The 19567-nt window shown below is 40.7% G+C and overlaps 1 protein-coding gene across 1 annotated transcript in view; it reads left to right on the top strand.

Annotated features, from left to right (window-relative positions):
• The window catches only part of BRINP1 (BMP/retinoic acid inducible neural specific 1), a 199661-nt gene that overhangs the window by 72157 nt on the left and 107937 nt on the right, over nt 1–19567 (top strand). The window contains exon 2 of the mRNA XM_066579784.1: nt 6303–6558. Coding sequence (XP_066435881.1) covers nt 6353–6558 — 206 coding nt within the window. The 5' untranslated portion in view covers nt 6303–6352. The remainder of the gene's footprint in view (nt 1–6302; nt 6559–19567) is intronic.

Raw genomic sequence — 19567 nt, 5'->3', positions numbered from 1 at the left:
TCAAGCCAAGAGCTATGCCAGTAAGTAGTTTGGTGTTTCTACAGACATTTCAGGAAGTAAGGTGGGCATTATCTACAGTATCTGTTTTCTTTTCTTCTTCCTGCCTAGAAATCAATGCTGAATTGATTTTATGGCACTAGCCAGTCAGCTAGTTGGTTGTGAGTTGGAGTATATTCTTAGTAAGCCTTGCCTTAACCAATATCGTAATAGGGCGTTATGGCCTCAGACACCATATTGTTTCTCAACATGCTCAACTCTTTCCCATTCTTGAGATAAGCATGTACTAATCCATTCAGCTTTCATCCATTTTTTATTGTTTCAGTGTTTGAAAGTTATAAAGAAAGAAATCACATCTATTAATTGTGACAGTTAGATGACAGGATATGATGTGGAAGTGACAGACAGAGTCGAAGACATCATGTATTTTTTCTAACAACTTACTTTACTTAACGAAAGAAATGGTTACGAGATTACACTTCATAGATGGGCACTTGTGTTTGAATGTTCTATTAAAGATCACACAGCTTTACTGATAATAATTAGGCACGTCACCTATACATCACTTTTTGAATCTGGCAGAAACAAGTCACCTGACCGTATTACTCATATGCCCAATGTAGACTCCACCCACTGTAGCTTCAACCTATACCGCCCCGTAAGAGCCGCGTCTCTTCTCACAAGACGCCTGACGTCATTGACATAAACTTTACCAATTTACCTCAGGTCTGAGCCGCTTAGACCTACTTCTTCTGACACATCAGGTAGGTTGTTGTGCCCTCACATACTGTACATCACGCAGTTTTATCACATAATACATATCTCCTTTACAATACTTCTGGAATTTGGCAGCAGCAAGACATCGGAAGAAAAACATCAGGCCTTTCGCCCTTGCAACCGAAACCTGACTCATAATTTGACCTCTTATGCCCTGTAAGGGCCGCATCCGTAAATCAGGATGCACAATGTTATAGATACCAATATTATAGAGTCTCAGATGCTTTCTGCTACTTTCTATTTCTCTCCAAATACAATGTCTTGCTGTAGCTTTCACATCTGTACTAATACATCAGACATACACAGAAATCAACAATTCCTATACTCTATATACATTATGTCCCACATTTCAATGGGTTAAACATCATTATTACTTGAAAATAACACTTTACTCCATCAATAGTGTCTCAATCCTGACTATCTTAACTATTGCTGCCCTAGTTGGTGTTCACACCTAATATTGGGGGCCCCAGTTACAACTTGTCGTTGTGAGATATGAGCTCATCTGTGTGCACTGCTTCTTGTCACAGTCAAGGTCTATCTGCATTTTCTTGGGCTCTGGTCAACCATCCAACTTTGGCCTCTGGTCATCAGAGCCCTTCTGGTCCTCCACTTTTGACTCCAATCATCAGGGCCTTTTCAGTGGTCTCCGCTTCTCTCTACACCATGGGAATAGTGCTTCTCTCAGGGGACTAAACACCAGTCTTTGGTCAAAATGTCCAGCAGCAGCTCTTAGTCCCTATGTTCTTCTGGGGTTTGCCTCGCTTTAGTCTCACTCTCATGGAATGGCCAGACAACAGCCTCCACCACTTCACAGGTCTATGTTGGGCTTCTCATTGCTGCATCCTGTTGTACTGCATCATACACACTGATGGTGCAGTTTAGAGAACTTTTAAAGTGTTTCTGCAGTCACCAAGAACATTCCCGATTGTTTCGGGGATGGAGCTTCTGTCTACTGATCAGAGCACCAGAATGTTTGCATGTGCACCTTAATCTGTGCACATGCACACAAGTCTTCGTCCATGTGTTCTCATCTTTGTATGCCTCCCCCATCCACCCTGTAATTTTCTAGCGCTGAATACTGCAAACTGGTATAGAAATGAGTAATTAGAAGATTCATCATATTACAAAAGCACAATTCTGTAATCATGACAACTTTATCTGGGTTTGCTTTGGGTTGCATTTTTATTTACTTTATAGTTTGCCGTTCCCTTGTTAATCTTGTACCTGTTGGCTCCAGAATTTGTCGTACGTAAGCAATTTTCATATAATTAGTTGGTTTCTTTCTCTAACACCAATGCTACTTCCTTGTTGTACTTACAAATGGCAAACCATGTAGTAACTTCATCTCATAGCTCTTAAATGTCAAAACGTCACATGATGTTTCAGTTATTTGCGATAAGCGAGTTCCTTTATCTGCTTGGCCTTTTCATATCTTGTATGCCTGTTATAGCTTGTGTTTTCACTGGATAGACAAAATCATCACATTGTTTGGGGGTATTGTGGGCAAAATTGTGATCTAATTTAGAAGTTTAATTGGCTTTATGTTTGTGTAGGCCGCTGCATGCAAATGTACCTAATGAACAACAGAATTAGACTTTCTTGACTTTGCTGTAAGACTTTTTGCACATGGGCGATTTAAAAGTTGCACCCAAGATTCTTAGGAGCAACAGCATTGGGCAGCACTTGGACACCCCGTCTGTGTGCTGTCAGATGTGCTGAAGATCGTACATTGACATGTGCTATTCTCATCCGAAAATTGGACAAGAATATGACTTGATGCAAATTAGTTTACTCAGATTTTACATCCGAGTAAAAAAAAAGCCAGTGTACATATATCCATTCAAATGAATGGGTGCTATTTCCATCTGATTTTTGGTCTGAAAATCATGCGGAAAAAATGTCCATGTGCAAGTAGCCTTAGCTTGATGCCTTCACTCCTCCTGAGGAAAATAAGGAACACCCATAAAACCATTCATTAGTTTCCATCTGATGACTTAGGAAGGACACAGGACAATGACTGTCCAAACGATTGTTCATGCCTGATCTTTGCTATGTATAAACATGTAAAGGTGTTAGAGCTTGAACTCAAAAGCTCCTGTGCTCCAGGCAGCATCTCTCCCTGCTGAGCTATCCAATCATCTGGACAGCTTCCCTGCTAGACCTTAGCCTTGTTTCTGGACTCCGAACGATTGTTCATGCCTGATCTTTGCCACGTATAAGCATGTAAAGGTGTCAGAGCTCGAACCCAAAAGCTCTTGTGCTCCAGGCGGCAGCTCTCCCTGCTGAGCTATCCAGTCATCTGGACAGCTTCCCTGCTAGACCTTAGCCTTGTTTCTGGACTCCGAATGATTGTTCATGCCTGATCTTTGCCATGTATAAGCATGTAAAGGTGTCAGAGCTCGAACCCCAAGCCTCCTTTGCTCCAGGCGGCAGCTCTCCCTGCTGTGCTATCCAGTCATCTGGATAGCTTCCCGGCTAGACCTTAGCCTTGTTTCTGGACTCCTGATCCGCTCCCCTGTCTTGGCTTCACTCTGTTAATAATTGGACATACTATAAAAGTCTGGCTCTTCCACTGCATCATTGTGATTATTGTGCCTCCCAACCCCTGCTCAACTGAGACAAACTGCTACAACCCTGCACTGACCTCTGGCTTCCTTTGACTACGCTGCGTGCCTGCTCCTTTGTACTGCAAACTGATACTTCTGTTAACGATCTCTGGCTTTCTCTGACTATGCTATCTATCTGCTCGAGTTACAGCACTGAGACTCCAAACCAGAACCAGATCGTGACACAAGGGATTGAATGACAAATGATAATTCGCTCATTTGTTGCTCATCGCATCTTTTATGGGGACATTCAATTATTGTTTGTTGGCAATAATATAACCTTGAGGAATGAATAATCGCTTCTACAAAAAGACTCCTGATTATGTAATATATATGCTTCTAAGTGAGTGCCTATGAATTTGCCATCTTGGCAGTTGGTGCTCGTTATGGGCAATTTATCTGCCATTGTAGGAAGACTTTTAGGAACCTTTCACATTGGCAATTTCCGCACCAACATCCATGAGGCCGATGTGTGGATTTTAATGTGGAATTGAAAATGGTGGATTTTTGCCAGTAATTCCACATCAAAATCTGTATTTAGCATGGGGATTTTGGTGCAGAATTTTCAGCACAGAAACTTACATCGGATGTTGCGGAAATATTCCGCCCGCTTAAAAGGACCCTTTGGTACAAACCAGACACTTTCTGGATCAACATACCGCTTGACCTATAGAAGTAGCACTATACAGCGCCTTGCAATAGTATTCATCACCCTTAGTGTTTTTCATGTTGTGTTGTACCACAACCTGGAAATAAAATGGATTTTAACTTAATTTTATGTAATGCACTGGATAAAATATTCCAAACTATTACAGTGAACAACAAATACCTTATTTAAAAAATAAGTAAATGCAAAAGTTATGCATGCATATTTATTCATCCCCTTGGCTATGAAGCCCATAAATAATGTCTGGTCAAACCAATTAATGTCAGAAGTCACATAATTTGTTGAATAAGATCCCCCCGTGTGCAATTGAAGCATCACATGATCTGTCACATGGCATCAGTATAAATATACCTGCTTTGATAGGCCTCCAAGTCTGCAACATCACTAAGCAAGCAACATGGAAATCAAGGAGATCTCCAAACAGCTCAGTGACAAAGTTGTAGAGAAGTATAATTCAGGGTTGGGTTATAAACCCCTCCCACCTCCAAACTTTGAACATCCACTAAATCCATTATAACAAAATAGAAAGAATATGGCACAGCTGCAAACTAGAGAGGGCAAGGCCAGTATTATTCACAGACTCCACAAAGACCCAAATAATAACTTTAAGAGCTCCAAGGATCCATAACACATATGAAAGTATCTGTCCATAGGACCACTATGAGCCATAGACTCTATGAATGGGTATTTTATGTAAAAGTGACCAGGAAAAAAGTAATTGCTTAAATGGAAATATAAGAAAACATGTTTGGAGTTCACCAGATAGCATGTGGTAGATCCCCAAACACATGGAAGACGTTTAATTGGTCATATAAAGCTAAAATAAATTTTTTGGGCCATCATGGGAAATGCAATGTGTGGTGCAAACCCAACACTTCCCATCACACCAAGAACACCATTCCAACAGTGAAACACGGTGGTGACAGGTCAGGCTGCAGTGAGGAGGTTTTCTTATGGTGGGACTGGAAAACTGGTCAGGATTGAAGAAAAGATGGATGGCATTAAATACAGGGCAATTCTTGAAGAAAACCGGTTTCAATTTGCCAGAGATGTGATTCTGGTGATGGAGTTTCATCTTCTAGCAGGACAATGACGCTAAGCATCTAAACATACTGCTAAAGCTATACTGGAGTGGTTTAAGGGGAAACATTTAAATATCTTGGATTGGCTTAGCCAAAGCCCAAACCTGAATCCAATTGAGGATCCATGGCAAGACTTGAAGACTAATGTATACCACCACAACCCATTTGACTTAAAGGAGGTGGAGCAGTGTTGCCTGGAAGAATGGGCAAAGACCCTAGTGTCTAGATATACTAGGCTAATAGAGATGTACCCCAAGAGACTTGCATCTGTAATTTCAGCAAAAGATGGCTCCACAAAGTAATGACTTTCAGGGGGTGAATACTTATACACATTGAAGTCCTATATGTTTTGTTTTAATTATTGTAGGTATCAGAGTGACACATATTTTTTTCCTTCAAAGTGGTAATGTAAGTCAACTGGCACAACCAACTACTCCCCCCAGAAATCCATGTTCGAATGCAACAAAATAGGCTAAACACTGCGATGGAGGGGGTGTTTGAATATTTTTGCAAGCCTCTACTTTTTGCAGGAAACATCTAATGTCCATCTACAATATATGTTTTGCCTGCCAATTCTAATAAGTGAGGAGAACATTCTACAGCTTTACAGGTCTCCGTTATTACTTCTCAGCTGGCATGTACAGTATTATTAGTGTTACAAGCCAAATTGTACTGGATTTGGATCAAATAGTACAGCCTGAATTTGGCACAATTTAAATACTTGTAAGTGATTTTGAACATATTGTTATGACTTTAGTTTTTGGTTTCTGTCTGTGTATTTACAGCATAAGGCTGGGCTCACAACCGTGTGTGCTGGCGTGCCACGCTCTTATCTCTTGCGTGTGAGCCCACAGAAATGACACATTGTCATGAGTAGTTGCTGCGTCACGCTAATCACCATACACTATCTTGGCATGTATGCATGCATAATACACGCCAAGATAGAGCATGCATGCAAAAAAAAAAACTGCAGGTGTGACTGGCCCAATACAAATTAATGGGCTATTGGCATCACGTGATGCACGCGGGAAAAGTGCATGCATGATGTGAGACCGGCTTAAATGTGGAACATTATGTGATAAGAATATGTAAAAGATGAGATCATGTGCAAATAAGTTTGCAATGTAACTGTAATAACAATTTTTCTATTTCTCACCTTTCGTCTTACAGGACTCCAGAAAATGGAGCAAGAATGAGAGGGGAGAAGCAGAGGGAGAAGCATGAGCTGGCGTCTAGTCAAGTTGCTCTCCTTCCTGTTTATTTGGGAGCAGATCGGTGTGCAGTTATCATTCCAATCCCAGGAACATGTCTCCAAAGAGTTTGACTGGCTCATCTCTGATCGAGGTCCATTTCACCATTCTAAGAGTTACCTGTCCTTTGTTGAGAGGCATCGGCAGGGCTACTCAACTAGATACAAGATTTACAGGTTAAAGTCTTCCTTTTTTACATCATACCACTGATTATATCTAAACAGTAATATGCCATGTTTTATATGAACATGCTGTTATTTTATGTCTTGAAGGAGGGAAGAGTAAATTGAAAATGCTAAATGTTGGTGGTCATACTTGAGGGCTCACATCTTGACTGAACAGCCATATCACATATTGCATATGGAGGCAAATGGGATATGCAAATTTGCTAATGGCTCTTTGAAAAGAGAAGGGCGTGAGGGGTGCACTTTCTCCTTGTGGAGACTGTCTAATAGGAGGAGACTTATAAGGCCATGGAATGATTTTCTGGGAAATTTGGTATGCAAATATGAGATGTTACAATGACTCTGCAGTGCCACCTATTAGAAGGCAGCTTTCCTAGAATGTTTAACCTTTTAACAGGTCTTGTAACATGACTGGGAATGACCCCCCAATTGCTAAAACGAACGAGCAGAAGCACTCAGTCCAGCTCTGTTCCCATTCAGCTGTTACCAGAGAGTACCAGACTCCATAGACCTTTAATGAAACCCATACACCATTCTGAGCAAAGACAGAAACAGGTACAGCATTTCTGCTCATTTGTTTTAGCAATCATTGAGGGTCTCAGCATCCGGACCCCCACTGATGAATACTTCAGTTCTGACATGTCACTATAACATGTCTGAATTTTTAAAAAAATTTTTAGTTACACTTTAAGTCTGATAGCTTTTGTGCTTGAGACCTTCCCCCATTTTTGCAGTCTGATTTTGGATCTGTTTAATACTGTAGTCGCACAGTGATTGTAGCTGTTTGGATTGTCATTTGAGGCTGGGAATCTCTGTTCCCTCTGAAGGCCCTAAGACACAGAATGATTAATATTCAAAAAATCATTTAAAAGAGCAAAAATGAATGATAATTTATTTGCTTATCATCCATTTTATGCAAGCATCAAAATAATTGTTGGCTCATTCACTCATCGATGGGTCTTAATACCAATTGTTCAGTCATTTTCATCTATATATATAAAGCTGAAAGCCCTCACTGACTCACTGACTGACTGACTGACTGACTGACTGACTGACTCACTGACTGACTGACTCACTGACTGACTGACTCACTGACTGACTCACTGACTGACTGACTGACTGACTCACTGACTGACTGACTGACTGACTGACTGACTGACTCACTGACTGACTGACTCACTGACTGACTGACTCACTGACTGACTCACTGACTGACTGACTGACTGACTGACTCACTGACTGACTCACTGACTGACTGACTGACTGACTCACTGACTCACTCACTGACTGACTGACTCACTGACTGACTCACTGACTGACTGACTGACTCACTGACTGACTCACTGACTGACTGACTCACTGACTGACTCACTGACTCACTGACTGACTGACTGACTGACTGACTGACTCACTGACTCACTGACTCACTGACTCACTCACTGACTGACTGACTGACTGACTCGCCAAAAGTTCTCCAACTTCCCGATATCGTAGAAACATGAATTTTGGCGCAAGCATAGATTATCTCCAAAATAGGAAAAGCGAATGGGTCCCAACTCGATTATTCAATTCTAGTGCAAAAGAATTGGCGTCGAAATTTTACGTACATAATCTAAATCTGTCACTTCCCAATGCCTTAGAAACTTAAAATTTGGCACGGGCATTGATTATGACATAAATAGGAAAAACTAATGGGTCCCAACTCGATTATTCAATTCTATGCGCAAAAGAATTAGCTTCCAAATTTTACGTACGGAATCTAATTTTCTCACTTTGCGGTGTCATAGAAACGGGAAATTTGGCACGAGCATTGATTATGTCATAAATAGGAAAAGTTCATAGGTCCCGACTCGATTATTCAATTCTATGCGCAAAAGAATTGGCGTCAAAATTTTACGTGCGGAATGTAATTTTTTCACTTTCCGGTGTCATAGAAACATGAGATTTGGCACGAGCATCGATTATGTCATAAATAAGAAAAGCTAATGGGTCCCAACTCGATTATTCAATTCTATGCGCAAAAGAATTAGCGTCCAAATTTTACGTACGGAATGTAATTTTTTCACTTTCCGGTGTCATAGAAACGTGAAATTTGGCACGAGCATTGATTATGTCATACATAGGAAAAGCTAATGGGTCCCAACTCCATTATTCAATTCTAGCGCAAAAGAATTAGCGTCCAAATTTTACGTACGGAATGTAATTTTTTCACTTTCCGGTGTCATAGAAACAGGAAATTTGGCACAAGCATTGATTATGACATATATAGTAAAAGCTAATGGGTCTCAACATGATTATTCAATTTTATGCGCAAAAGAATTAGCGTCCAAATTTTACGTACGGAATCTAATTTTCTCACATTTTGGTGTCATAGAAGCGGGAAATTTGGCACGAGCATTGATTTTGTCATAAATAGGAAACGTTCATAGGTCCCAACTCGATTATTCAATTCTATGCGCAAAAGAATTGGCGTCAAAATTTTACGTGCGGAATGTAATTTTTTCACTTTCCGGTGTCATAGAAACAGGAAATTTGGCACGAGCATTGATTATGTCATAAATAGTAAAAGCTAATGGGTCCAAACTCGATTATTCAATTCTAGCGCAAAAGAATTAGCGTCCAAATTTTACATACGGAATGTAATTTCTTCCCTTTCCGGTGTCATAGAAACGGGAAATTTGGCACGAGCATTGATTATGTCATAAATAAGAAAAGCTAATGGGTCCCAACTCCATTATTCAATTCTATGCGCAAAAGAATTAGCGTCCAAATTTTACGTACGGAATGTAATTTTTTCACTTTCCGGTGTCATAGAAACGGGAAATTTGGCACGAGCATTGATTATGTCATCCATAGGAAAAGCTAATGGGTCCCAACTCGATTATTCAATTCTAGCGCAAAAGAATTGTCGTTGAAATTTTACGTGCGGAATGTAATTTTTTCACTTTCCGGTGTCATAGAAACATGAAATTTGGCACGAGCATTGATTATGTCATAAATAGGAAAAGCTAATGGGTCCCAACTCCATTATTCAATTTTATGCGCAAAAGAATTAGCGTCCAAATTTTACGTGCGGAATGTAATTTTTTCACTTTCCGGTGTCACAGAAACGTGAAATTTGGCACGAGCATTGATTATGTCATATATAGGAAAAGCTAATGAGTCCCAACTCGATTATTCAATTCTAGCACAAAAGAATTGGCGTCGAAATTTTACGTGCGGAAGGTAATTTTTTCACTTTCCGGTGTCATAGAAACAGGAAATTTGGCACGAGCATTGATTATGTCATAAATAGGAAAAGCTAATGGGTCTCAACTCCATTATTCAATTCTATGCGCAAAAGAATTAGCGTCCAAATTTTACGTGCGGAATGTAATTTTTTCACTTTCCGGTGTCATAGAAACGGGAAATTTGGCACGAGCATTGATTATGTCATAAATAGGAAAAGCTAATGGGTCCCAACTCGATTATTCAATTCTATGCGCAAAAGAATTAGCGTCCAAATTTTACGTGCGGAATGTAATTTCTTCACTTTCCGGTGTCATAGAAACGGGAAATTTGGCACGAGCATTGATTATGTCATAAATAGGAAAAGCTAATGGGTCCCAACTCCATTATTCAATTCTATGCGCAAAAGAATTAGCGTCCAAATTTTACGTGCGGAATGTAATTTTCTCACTTTCCGGTGTCAAAGAAACGGGAAATTTGGCACGAGCATTGATTATGTCATAAATAGGAAAAGCTAATGGGTACCAACTCCATTATTCAATTCTATGCGCAAAAGAATTAGCGTCCAAATTTTACGTACATAATCTAAATCTCTCACTTCCCAATGTCATAGAAACATGAAATTTGGCACAAGCATTGATTGTGTCATAAATAGGAAAAGTTAATGGGTCCCAACTCGATTATTCAATTCTAAGCGCAAAAGAATTAGTGTCCAAATTTTATGTATGTAATCTAATTCTCTCACTTCCTGATGTCATTTTATAAAAAGGAAGCGTTGCATGGTTACCTCCATGTGGTGTTTTCTGGGTAACGCAGAGAACTATGCAAAATGGTGAACATATCTTTTTCCTCAGTATCTCTAAAGTAACCACGACTACATAAGATTTTCCATGTGAACACCAGATAAACACCAGTACCAAATTAACTCGGGCGAAGCCGGGTATATCAGCTAGTTCACTTATATAGCGAATTTAAATGACTAAACCATTTAGCGAGTAAACGAGCAAACAATTTATCAGGCTGAATGAGCGAATAAGCAAACTCACATAAGAATTTGGGAATGCAAATATTTGACAACTTTTGACACTTTCAACAGAAGGTTAAATGTGTGTATAGGAAGTATGAGAAATCTATAGCACAGATAACACTCTGGCCTGGTGACCCCCTAACACTAATTCAGAGACCATAAAACCTTCGCATCTTTATCAGTGAACTATTTAAGTATTTATTTATTTCTCTATTTATCCTGTTAAGTGCAAATTAATCACATCATGTCTGTGCCTTGTCATAAGTATATGTGTATATGTATATATGCATGCCTCTTCGGATCTATTTCATTATGCCTGAGGAACAACCCTGAGTAGGTACGAAAGCTCGCTATAACATCATGTATTTTTGTTAGCCAAGATTACTTGGTTTCTCTTACTGGGAACAATCATGTTAAGCAAACTCTGCCATTGTTCGCTCATGTGAACGATAAATCATTAGGTGTTAAAGCACCTTAAGCCTTATGCTCTGGAAAGGAAGGAGTTAAAACAACAAATTAAGTAGGATTAACAAACCCAATAACAGCTCTATCTGCTTACAAAGTTTCGCAAAATTAGTTCAAATGAATGAAAAGAAGTGATAATAATTTCTTCTAAATGCAAATCCATCATGTACTATTCATTTACTTTTTTTTTTTTGCTCAGCTTCAGCCAGCATAAAAATCATCGCTGTTTCACTCACTTCTCGCTGCGTCTAAACTTAATGAGAAGTCAGTGATTTTTAGTGATGATCCGAGAATCTGTCTAAATGTTCTGCACGAGTGCGAACAACTAGTGGTGATGTCACCCTCTCGTACGTTAGTTTAGACAACAGTCGTTCCGTGTAAATGTACCTTTACATAGAATGAACTAGAGCAGCAGTGAAACAAAAGAAGGCAAAAAGGGGTGTCAGAGATAAAATGTCTTTGTAAAAACAGGACCCGTCTGTGAAAAACATAATAAATATAGATGAGCGAGTATACTCGCTAAAGGCAATTGCTCGAGCGAGCATTGCATTTAGCGAGTATCTCCCCCACTCGAGAATGTAGGTTCGGGTGCCGGCAGCGGGCACGGAGCTGCGGGGGAGAGCGGGGCGGAACGGAGGGGAGATCTCTCTCTCCCTCCCCCCCCCCCGCTCCCTCCTGCCGACAGCCGCTACTCACCACTCCCCCGCGCCGGCACCCGAACCTGCAGTCTCGAGTGAGGGAGATACTCGCTAAAGGCAATGCTCGCTCAAGCAATTGCCTTTAGCGAGTATACTCGCTCATCTCTAATAATAAAGTATTCCCTGTTCCCCATAAGTTCCCCACCGGTGACTCCCCATAAGTTTTCCCCAGTGACATATTGTTTACAGGCTGCAGTGAGCCTGTCACTTCCTGCTGCTGCAGCCAATGAGCTCGGTTTTATATCAGACAACCCCTTTAACCATTTGCATCAAATATTAAACACCTGAGGCAAACACAAAGACAAAAAGTGGTACTTTAGGATGTTCATCTCACCAGAACAAAGTAGGGCTGATATGCGTAACCATGGATGGAAAATGGCGGAGGCAAAAGTTGACCCTACTTTTCTGTATAAACCTCCTATAGAATGGAGAAGAAAATGGTGACTTTAGCTCTAAAGTAAACAGAACAGAAGCAGAAAAGTTAAAATAGTTTTGCTTGATGTTTATGAAATACTGTATGAGGAGACAGGAAGCAGACTGTGACATAAAACCAATAAAGGGGTTGTCCGCTCAGGACACCCCCCAGTCCATATACCCTAAAGTGATATAGAGTCATTAGTGGTAAATATTTCGCTATTCCTTTTAAATAACTGAAGTTTCACATGTTGTGATAAAATTTCTTGATATACCACCGGTTAATCATGATGATAGGAAATTCATAAAGAAAGCCACTAAGAGATGTCTTTCAGCTGTAATCAAAACTGTGCAACCTTTCTGTTCGTCGGTGCATCTGTTATGGAAGAAAACCATAGAGGTATAATTAAATATCTGCAGGAAAACATAGAAATTGAGAGACTCATGGCGCTCGATGGGCTCATCACATTGCTCACTTGACTGTAAAAGATAAAGCTAAAGTTGTGTCATTTGATTCTCAAGGTTTTCTAATAGACATACTACCATTTTCACAAACATGCCAAGCGGAAAGTATTATGCATCCCGTACATTGGAAAAAATCTCTTTCAAGTGAATGGACTTAAATATTATTTTGTTATGATGAAAACAAAGTATCATAACTGGAAAAGTATAAGAAAAATGTATCTTGCATGCATTATTCGTACATGACATATTTCCATGCGTTGTCACTTTTGATATTCTCTTTCATGAAGATGATGTGACTCGTAGGCTCCATCCAGTTATGATGCAACTTCTAAAGCTCTGACTGGTTTGCAAGTTTAAATCAGATTTGTCACATTGAACATGCTGCCCTTTTTACAGACCAAGCAGTAGGAGCTAAACAGATGTGTGGAATAAATTCAATATAGCTTTCACTTAAGGATCCACTACATCAGGGGTACTTCCTTGGGGAACCGCAGTCGAAATTCAAACTGTCTGGACCCCACAGACCTGTCATTGAAGGAGGGCAGTGTTTCAGCCAATGCACCTATGATAGCAGGGCTTCCATAGCAGGGAGCGGAACTACTGCTGAGGCCAAGCACAGAAGGTCTTGGCAATAGCTAGTGCAAGATCCTTGTGTATGGTGGCGCCTAAAAGTGGAGACTCCTAGGGATTGGTAGATATATTCTTTTTTCTTATGTGTGGCCGGGTATCTGAATTCAATCTTGGGCGTGCTCTTAATTAATTTTAGGAGTTGGTCTTGAGTCCGATTAATTTTAGGAGTCTGATTTGGGGTAACTCAAAAATGGTAATGTCAAGCAGACAGATACGCAACCGCCTTGCCACGCATCATTGGGCTTTGGACTATCTGAGCTGGCAGCACCTGGGAAACCCCGTTTTTCGTGCTTAACTTCTCCAAATAGGATATTGGCTTTGCTGTGGGGCCCCTAAGCTATTATACCCACAGATAGTCCCAGTAATGTGGCTGCTAATGCTGCACTCGGCTGAGCGGTGGTATCTGTAGGTCTGAACGGTGGAGAAAGAGACTGAAGTCAGGGCTGGCAGCACAAGTGCATTAAAGAGATCCAAACTGAATATCAGGGCAGGCAACATGCAATAGCAGACACCTGAATAGAGAGCTGAGGTCAAGGAGCACAAAAGTTAGAACTATCAATAAACAGGCAAGGGTCAGAACCAGGAATACACACAAACCGGGGTTTTGATGCAATGGCTAATGAGACCAATTGTTTGTCATCCACCATAGGTAATGGCACTCAAGACTGCATTTATCGTAGGAGAATTCAGCCCATGAGAGAAGAGATGCCCAGTCATCCGGTTGGGTGTTCACAAAGTGTCGAAGATTTATTAGGCATCGACACCCTAAGGGGTCGATGGCTAATATAGTAGGTGCAGGAATGGGTTTGGAAGGGAACAGGTTTAGGGAGCATTTAAGAGAGGGGCTGGGAATGCATGCAAGGCCTATAGCCGACACCATGGATGCAGAGGAGAACAGAGCATGGCGTGCAGGATGATGGCACCCGGTGACAAGTGAGGCAGGGGAGTGGTGGTGACATGCCATGACAGGCAGTGTTGTAAATTCACTTGTAATTGCAGAACTATTGGCCAGGGTCTGAAAAAGACACCTGTGTATGACACTTTAGCTTTTTACAAATGTCTTTTCTGGAGGCTTGCCAGTAGTTTTGCAATTACAAGTGTGGACTATACTTCAATTTCTGAACTATCTGCTGACGAGTCTGGTTATCTCCCCAGACAAAACATGCAGAAATGATGAATTAACCATTTAATAGTCAAAACAGGGGCATCTAAGGGCTTACCTGTCATTAAGGATAGGTGTCAGATGGGGATGTCCTTATTGGGATGGCTATCCAGGGTTTTCAGACTTCCAGGGTAGACCAGACTTTCTCAGAGCCTGCCAGGGAGAGACTTCTGAGCCTCATTATCGTTTTTTAGGAATTAGTAAGACAATTCTATGAATTCGTTTGCTATTTTTGCATAGCACTAAACTGTTGGGTAGCATGTATTAAGGCACTGAGACATGTTCGTTCATAAGGTCCATGTGGCCAGATTTTTTTGTTCTATTTAATCTTGCACCATTTTTTTGCATTATTTTTTTTTTTTTGACTCATATATTTATGAATAGTCTTTTAAGGACTCAGTGTAAAAGTAACATTTTATTTTACAGTTGCGATAACAATTATTCAAACCCCATTACAAATGAGGTCGATTTCCCAAATTTACCAACTTTCAGATGTTTGCCACAAAAGAATTAAACAAGATCAATTTAAGCAGCTCAACAGAACTAATATAAAAAGTGGTTTCTCCACATTCAACACAAAATGTCACTTTTACTGACTACTGCAGTCTCAGAGTTATTCTACCCCCTGAATGGAGTCCCTCTTAAGAGCACACATTTGCAAATAATGTGTTGTCTCAAACACACCCGATGAAACTAATCAAATGCTTTATTAGCTACATCAGGTGTGCTTGAGATAAAACACATCAAATACCTGGACTGGCTATGGCTTTTTAGACTGTACCTTTTATTTGCATGTTAGCAATATAGCTAAATTAGGAAAATTGTCCAAAAAGTTAAGAGAAGAGATCATTGCCTTGAACAAACAAGAAAAAGGATGCAAGAAGATATCATAAAGATGCAATTGAAAGCATAGTTTGTAATTTCAAAGTTAAAGGATCACTGGCTACCCTGCCTGGATGTAGAAGATAGAGAAAACTATCACTGGCTACCACTAGATTACTGAGGAGACAGATAGTCGAAAACCCTTGAGTGACTGCAAAAGACCTGCAACACGATTCAGTGGCAGCAAGCACTGGGGTTTCCTATTGCACAGTAAAATGCATACTCAAAGCTGATGTTTTTCATGAACAGAATCCAAGACATAAACCTTTGCTGATGCTTTGACTGTGGAGTCGGTAAGCCAAACATCCGCCTCTGACTCCTCAATTTTCACAGCTTCAACTCTGACTCCCACTTCCGACTCCTTCATATATGACTCATGGTTTTTTAAGTGAAACATTTACTAAAATGGTAGCATTAGGCTTTTCATGACATTATGATAAAATAATCAAGTTACTTAGTTAGAACATAAAATATAAATTTTTTGAAATACAATTTCACAACACAAAGCTTTACTAAATTGTAAATATGCGATACACTATACATTGTCCATGGTGAATGGACTAAGGTTCCTCAGGAGTAATATCAAATGCTGGTGTCTAGTTATGCACCATATTGGCATCATGTTTGCACCAGGCGATAACAGCAAAATAATGCTCTACTAAGTACTAATGATGCTTGACATAAAGAGGTTGAATAATTCTGAGACTGCAGTAGTCATTAAAAGTGGCATTATGTGTTGAATTTGGAGGAACCACTTATGGTATTAGTTGTGTTGAGTTAGTTAAATTGTTCTTGTTTTATTGTGTTTTTGAAAATAGCTGAAAGCTTTATTAAGGGTCCAGATAAAATCCAAATGGAAGACAGACATGTTTTGGGCTACTAGACTAAGGGTTCATGTACTTGTAAGAATGTGACTCCGTCTTCCATTTGGATTTGGATTTTAATTGGAATTCTAATAAAAACCTTTAAATTTAGGGACGCTGGACTCTTCTGTTGTTTTTTCTCCTCACCCGGTGTTCTTGGTCGGTTACTAGGTGAGCTGGTGTCAGTGTTTTTGTAAAAAGTAGACATGTGTTGACATGTACATTATATAGTAAAAAAGTCCCCAATAGATGACTGGGGAAGGCAATGGCAAACCACCCCACAAAAACTGTCAGCCAAGAAAACAATGTGATGTCACCCTAGGAGTTGGTCACGACTCAGTGCTTGCACCAGGGGGGTTTGCCTACTTTTACCCTATGTAGTAAAAAGAGAATATGTGTAACAATAATAATAATAATCTTTATTTGTATAGCGCCAACATATTCCGCAGCGCTTACATAGACAGGGAGAATACAGAAAGACAAAAGTATAAACATTACAGAACCACGGTTACATAGTAATCAGTTGATTGATACAATAGGGGTGAGGGTCCTGCTCCAACGAGCTTACATACTACAGGTAATGGGGTGATACAGAAGGTAAAGGGGCAGGAGATGTGCACGGTATGGCGAGGGGGAGAGTGAGCAATGTTATACACAGACAAGGGTCAGACATTTAGCCATGTGACGGCAGAAACGGTGTGACTGCAGGAGCGGTTTATGATGGCTAGCAGGGATTGCAGTCACTAGGACAGAGAGCATGTTATCAGGCGGAGTACAGAGGGGTTTGTTTAGGGAATGCGGTATGCCTCCCTGAAGAGGTGCGTTTTTAGAGCACGCCTGAAGTTCTGCGAGTCCTGGATTGCCCGGGTCGCCTTTGGTAGTGCGTTCCAGAGGACCGGTGCTGCTCTGGAGAAGTCTTGGAGGCGGGAATGAGAAGTTCGAATTAAAGGGGCGCTCAGTCTGGTTTCGTTAGCAGAGCAGAGAGCCCGGGCTGGTTGATGGATTGAGATGAGGGAGGTGATATAGGGGGGTGCTGCACTGTGGAGGGCTTTGTGGATGAAGGTAGCGAGTTTAAATTTAATTCTGTATTTAATGGGCAGCCAGTGCAGTGACTGGCAAGGGCAGAGGCGTCCGAGTAGCGGCTGGACAGGAAGATGAGCCTGGCTGCCGCATTCAGGCTGGATTGGAGAGGGTAGAGTCTGGTGCAGGGGAGGCCGATCAGCAACGAGTTGCAATAATCGAGCCGGGAGTGGATGAGGGCAACAGTAAGCGTTTTTAACGTCTCCACAGTGAGAAAAGAGCGGATTCTTGCAATGTTCTTGAGGTGCAGCTGACATGTTCGGGCAAGAGATTGGATGTAGGGGGGTAATTGAGAGATCAGAATCGAATATGACCCCAAGGCAGCGGGCATGTTGTCTAGGAGTTATGATGGTGCCACACACTGAGATGGAGATGTCAGGATGAGGTCGGTTAGTAGAGGGCGGAAACACCAATAGGTCAGTTTTAGAGAGGTTTAGTTTTAGGTAGAGAGAAGACATAGTGTTAGAGACAGAGGATAGACAGTCGGTGATGTTTTGGAGGAAAGGTGCAGAGATGCCACGGGAAGAGGTGTATAGCTGGGTGTCATCAGCATACAGGTGGTATTGGAGGCCAAATCTCCTGATGATTTGTCCAATATGGGCTGTGTAGATAGAGAAAAGAAGGGGCCGAGAACCGAGCCCGGGGGACCCCAACAGCAAGGGGAAGAGGAGGGGAGGTAGAGCCAGCAAAGGAGACACTGAAAGAGCGGTCAGATAGGTAGGAGGAGAACCAGGAGAGAGCAGTGTCCTTTAGGTCAATGGAGCGAAGCATACTGAGGAGGAGTTTGTGGTCAACAGTGTCAAATGCTGCGGAAAGGTCGAGGAGGATCAACAGAGAGTAATCGCCCCTCGATTTGGCTGTCAGTAGGTCATTGGATACCCTTGTAAGGGCAGTTTCTGTCGAGTGTTGAGGTCGGAAGCCAGACTGTAGGGGGTCTAGGAGAGATCCATCAGAGCTTTTGAAGGTACATTTACCTTCAACAAAGTATTACTTAAAGCATTGACACGGAAGAAACATTAAAATCATTATTGAGCGATTGCCAAAAAAATCGGCAAATAGTCTAATATTATTTGAAGGATTCTCTACATTTTAGACAAGGCTTTCCCGAATAATAGAAAATTCACAATGCCTCATATGTATCCCCATATACTTCATTTCTTCTCTTCCCAGGACATCATTCATATATTATGAAATTAGAGTTCATGGATTATATAACCAGTGATTTAGCAATCTAAGTTTAAATTGCTTTCACAACTATTAAAGTACGTTTTCCTTTTAGGACACAGAAATGCTTTTTGCCAAAGCGTATTCAGTATGTTAAAAAGAAAGTCAGCTGTAGGTCGTTTCTCAGCCGAAGCTTGAATGAAGGCATTGGAATTAGAACAATGTAGGTGCTGTCATGACCTCAAAAAATAATGTCTACCAGAACAGAAATTGAAATTTATGTTCACTAAATCAAAAGCTAATCTGATTAAAAGCAGAACTGAAAAAGAGCACTAAGGCCAGCTTCCTAGGAGTAAATGTTTTCAACAGGCTGTGGCCTACTTTCAGAAGAAGGAGGTGGGGTGGTAATTATTTTTATTTTCAAAGTGCCGAAGAGTGTTCAAAATTGAAATGATTACTAGCTATTCAAAGTGAAGCAAACTAGGATTTCCAGGCCATGCTCAACAATGTCTAGTAGATTTGAATGAGGGTAAATCAAATTAAAAGGGTAACTATTATTTCGGATCTTTTTTTCCATAAATCAATAGTACAAGAGGTTATAAGAAGCTTTGCAATATATCTCATTACTGAAAAAATAGTTCTTTCTCTACTTATCAGACTCCTTTCCTCCTCCCGCTGACTCCGGCACTGATCACTCACGCTCAATTCAATGGTAGAATGGTCGCATTATGTAAATAGCAAAGCGTGATGAACATTCGTTTGGTGCTGCTAATCTGAAGAAAAGCTTGAAATACTGTTACTTCCCATGTACGCATGACAGGTTATTCAGAAAATGAAAGATACACTTCAAGGGCCTTTTCGGATGACCGTGTTTGTGCGGGTATCTGGGCATTCAAAACACAGAGAATAAAGCCCATTGATT

Source organism: Eleutherodactylus coqui, chromosome 10 (assembly GCF_035609145.1).
Source record: "Eleutherodactylus coqui strain aEleCoq1 chromosome 10, aEleCoq1.hap1, whole genome shotgun sequence".
Classification (NCBI taxonomy): Eukaryota; Metazoa; Chordata; class Amphibia; order Anura; family Eleutherodactylidae; genus Eleutherodactylus; species Eleutherodactylus coqui.
The sequence above is the reverse complement of the archived record's forward strand: the minus strand, read 5'-3'. Positions and strand labels throughout refer to the sequence as shown.